This window comes from Sinocyclocheilus rhinocerous, unplaced genomic scaffold, assembly GCF_001515625.1.
Source record: "Sinocyclocheilus rhinocerous isolate Xijiao unplaced genomic scaffold, SAMN03320098_v1.1 scaffold21699, whole genome shotgun sequence".
Lineage (NCBI taxonomy): Eukaryota > Metazoa > Chordata > Actinopteri > Cypriniformes > Cyprinidae > Sinocyclocheilus > Sinocyclocheilus rhinocerous.
In genome coordinates this window covers 10,914-13,789 of record NW_015638778.1, presented here as the reverse complement: position 1 = coordinate 13,789, position 2,876 = coordinate 10,914, and the positions used below count along the sequence as shown (strand labels likewise).

The 2,876-nt window shown below is 36.5% G+C and overlaps 1 gene segment (V, D, J or C); it reads left to right on the top strand.

Annotated features, from left to right (window-relative positions):
• Window positions 1–1,959: 1,959 nt before the first annotated feature.
• LOC107749997 (Ig lambda-3 chain C region-like) lies at window positions 1,960–2,414 on the top strand (the record flags this gene model as incomplete). The annotated part of the segment is given in 1 exon segment: window positions 1,960–2,414. A coding segment is annotated over 1 exon segment (317 nt), but the record flags the coding sequence as incomplete, so codon positions are not given.
• Window positions 2,415–2,876: the final 462 nt, after the last annotated feature.

Genomic DNA, 2,876 nt, shown 5'->3' with positions numbered 1-2,876 from the left:
GCTACAGGTTTTCTGATGATTCAAACAACGGAGTTGCATTACTAACTCCATTAGGAGGTCAAAAGTCATTCCAGAGGTCACAGGTCATCAAAACTATTATTAAATCTGCTTTAATGATTAAAAATGCATTGAGAAATGCATGATCATTTAGAAACCTAAGTCAAGTCACCTTTTTTTATATAGCGCTTTTAACAATGCAGATTGTGTCAAAGCAGCTTTTCAGTATTAAATAGGGAAAATAGTGTGTAATAATGCAAAATGGTAAACACTAAATTTTCAGTTTAAGTCAGTTCATCATTCATTCAGTGATGTCATCGTCCAGCTCAGTTCAGACAGTTCAAATAGTATCTGTGCAATAAAGTTGACGATATCGCTGGAAATTAAGTGTCCCCAACTAAGCAAGCCAGAGGCGACAGCGGCAAGGAACCAGAACTCCATCGGTGACAGAAGTGGAGACAAAAACCTTGGGAGAAACCATGCTCAGTCGGGGGGCCAGTTCTCCTCTGGCCAGACGAAACCAGCAGTTTAATTCTAAGCTGCAGCAAAGTCAGATTGTGCAGAGGACTCGACTGGTTCCCGTGGTCTTGTGCCGATGACCGTCTAGGTGACATGGTCTGTCTCTGGGGCTTATCTATTTGTCCTGGTCTCTAAGCTTAGGATGTCTAATGAAAATGTGATTAATACATGCATTTTTATTTTTATTTACTTTTTTTATTTAGAATGAACTACTAGTGTCCATGCATCAAGAGACATTTAAAAATGATGAGGCTGTTTTTGTAAAAGTCACTTTAGTTCAATAATCCATCACTGATGTTGAGAAGAGCTGCTGTTGAGTCTCATATCAGTGTGTGTGATTGTCGTGGAGTTTGTGTTCACCGGAGTGTGACGGAGGTTTTTGTACGACGCTTTCACTAGAATGAAGCACTGTGGTACACTTTTGGTGGAGGAACTAAACTGACCATCAGTAAGTCTCTTCAATTCTGTCATTAAAATGCAAGATATTATTATTGATTTTATTAAGAAAACATTTGCCAACAATTATTATAAAAATGTTATTGAAGTTAAAGAACAATAAAGATAGAAAATATTAATTATTAATATTAAAATTATTTATTCATTAATTCCAACATTTCATGATGAATTTATTTGTTTCAGTTTATTTAATAATGTCTGCAATTTTACAACTATATATTAATATTTAGTGATATTTCAGGATATTTATTTTTTCCATTTAAATTCATATTTCATATGTTTTCAGTTTGTTTCACTTCACATGAATAATTTTACATTTTATTATTGCTAATATTTAATTGCATTTTAATTCATTGATTGAAATAGTTTGATAATTATTTCATAATATATTGTGTGTCTGTAACTCTTGATAAAGTTAATAATTAAGAGTCTTTGAAATGCATGGCACAAAAGTTTGATAAAACAAACAAAATGATTCTAATTTGGTAGGCATCATCATAAGACAAATAAATTTAGTTATTAACATTTTTTTAATAAATATTTTAAACATGCATAATAATTATGATTCTGAGTGTTTCATATGCTCTTTTAAAAATACAATTGATATATAAATTATAATATTAATTTGTTTTCTAAATAATCATACATTTGCATGTGGACAATGGTTTTAAACTCAGTTTGAGAATAATTTAAAAAGGAATTGAGAAAATAGCAAATTCTTATAATTTTTACAGTATGTTAAGTTTGCTTCAAAAAACTGATTTAAATTTACAATTAGATGTACATTAAACATTTAGTAGAGGTGAACATTTATTTAATGGCGATTAAATGTAGGATAGTGTCTATGTGGAATATGAATGAAAGCAGTGAGGTCAAACTACAGTAATGATGAAATTATTGTGTTTTTTTCCTGCATTATCTGAAACAATGAGCTACAGTCAGAGTGCTGGAGTGTGAGTTTGTGTTGTGTGTGTTTGTGTGTTCCAGCTGGTCCCGCAGTGAAGCCCTCCGTGTCTCTGCTGCCTCCCTCTTCTCTGCAGATCTCTGGAGACTCAGCCGCACTGCTCTGCCTGCTCAGCTCTTATTCTCCACAGGGGGCGCAGGTGAGCTGGATGCTGGACGGGTCAGAGGTCACCGAGGGGGTTCAGACCAGCGCAGAGAGCGAGCGGGACGGACGCTACAGCCGCAGCAGCGTCCTGAGCCTCAGCAAAGCACGCTGGGAAGACGGCGAGCGCTTCGTCTGCAGAGTAACACATGACGGAGCTGATCACGAGACCTCGTTCCTCAAGAGCTCCGAGTGCTGATGTTTCTCCAGTGAAGAGCAGCAGGATTCACAGCAGTCACCTGATTTACAGCTCAATACTCAAGCAGTCTTTCAATGTGCTGCCATTGCTGTTCATTCAATAAAGCTTCTGAACGCCTTACATTTGTGTTCGACTGCATCATTGATCAGTGTGTCCTTCCTTCAAAGTCCTTCACTAAAGTTTCAGCTGCTGTTGATGGATTGTAATAGTTGAGAACAGCTGCGTTTAGCAGTAAATGTGAACTGAAGCTCTTGGGGTTTGAACATGGTCTCTGGAGACGGAGCTGCTCTATTCTGAAACGATCAGAATCACTAAAGCTGCCAATGCAAACCTGATTTTCACTTCAAACTCACAGTTTCACTGTTTGATTGGTTCAACGCTCTGAACTGAAACAGTTTCACTTCTGCTCACGAGAAATGAGTTATGAGTCATAAATTCATCATCAGCTTGAGATGAAGGAGCTACTTCAGAAACTGTTAAAAAACATATTTATGTTGCTACACAATGACTTTACTATATTTACTATATATCAACTTACACCCTGTGTTTTCTCTGATTCTGAACATAATTGAGTCAAACCCGTCTGTCACAGGACAGATC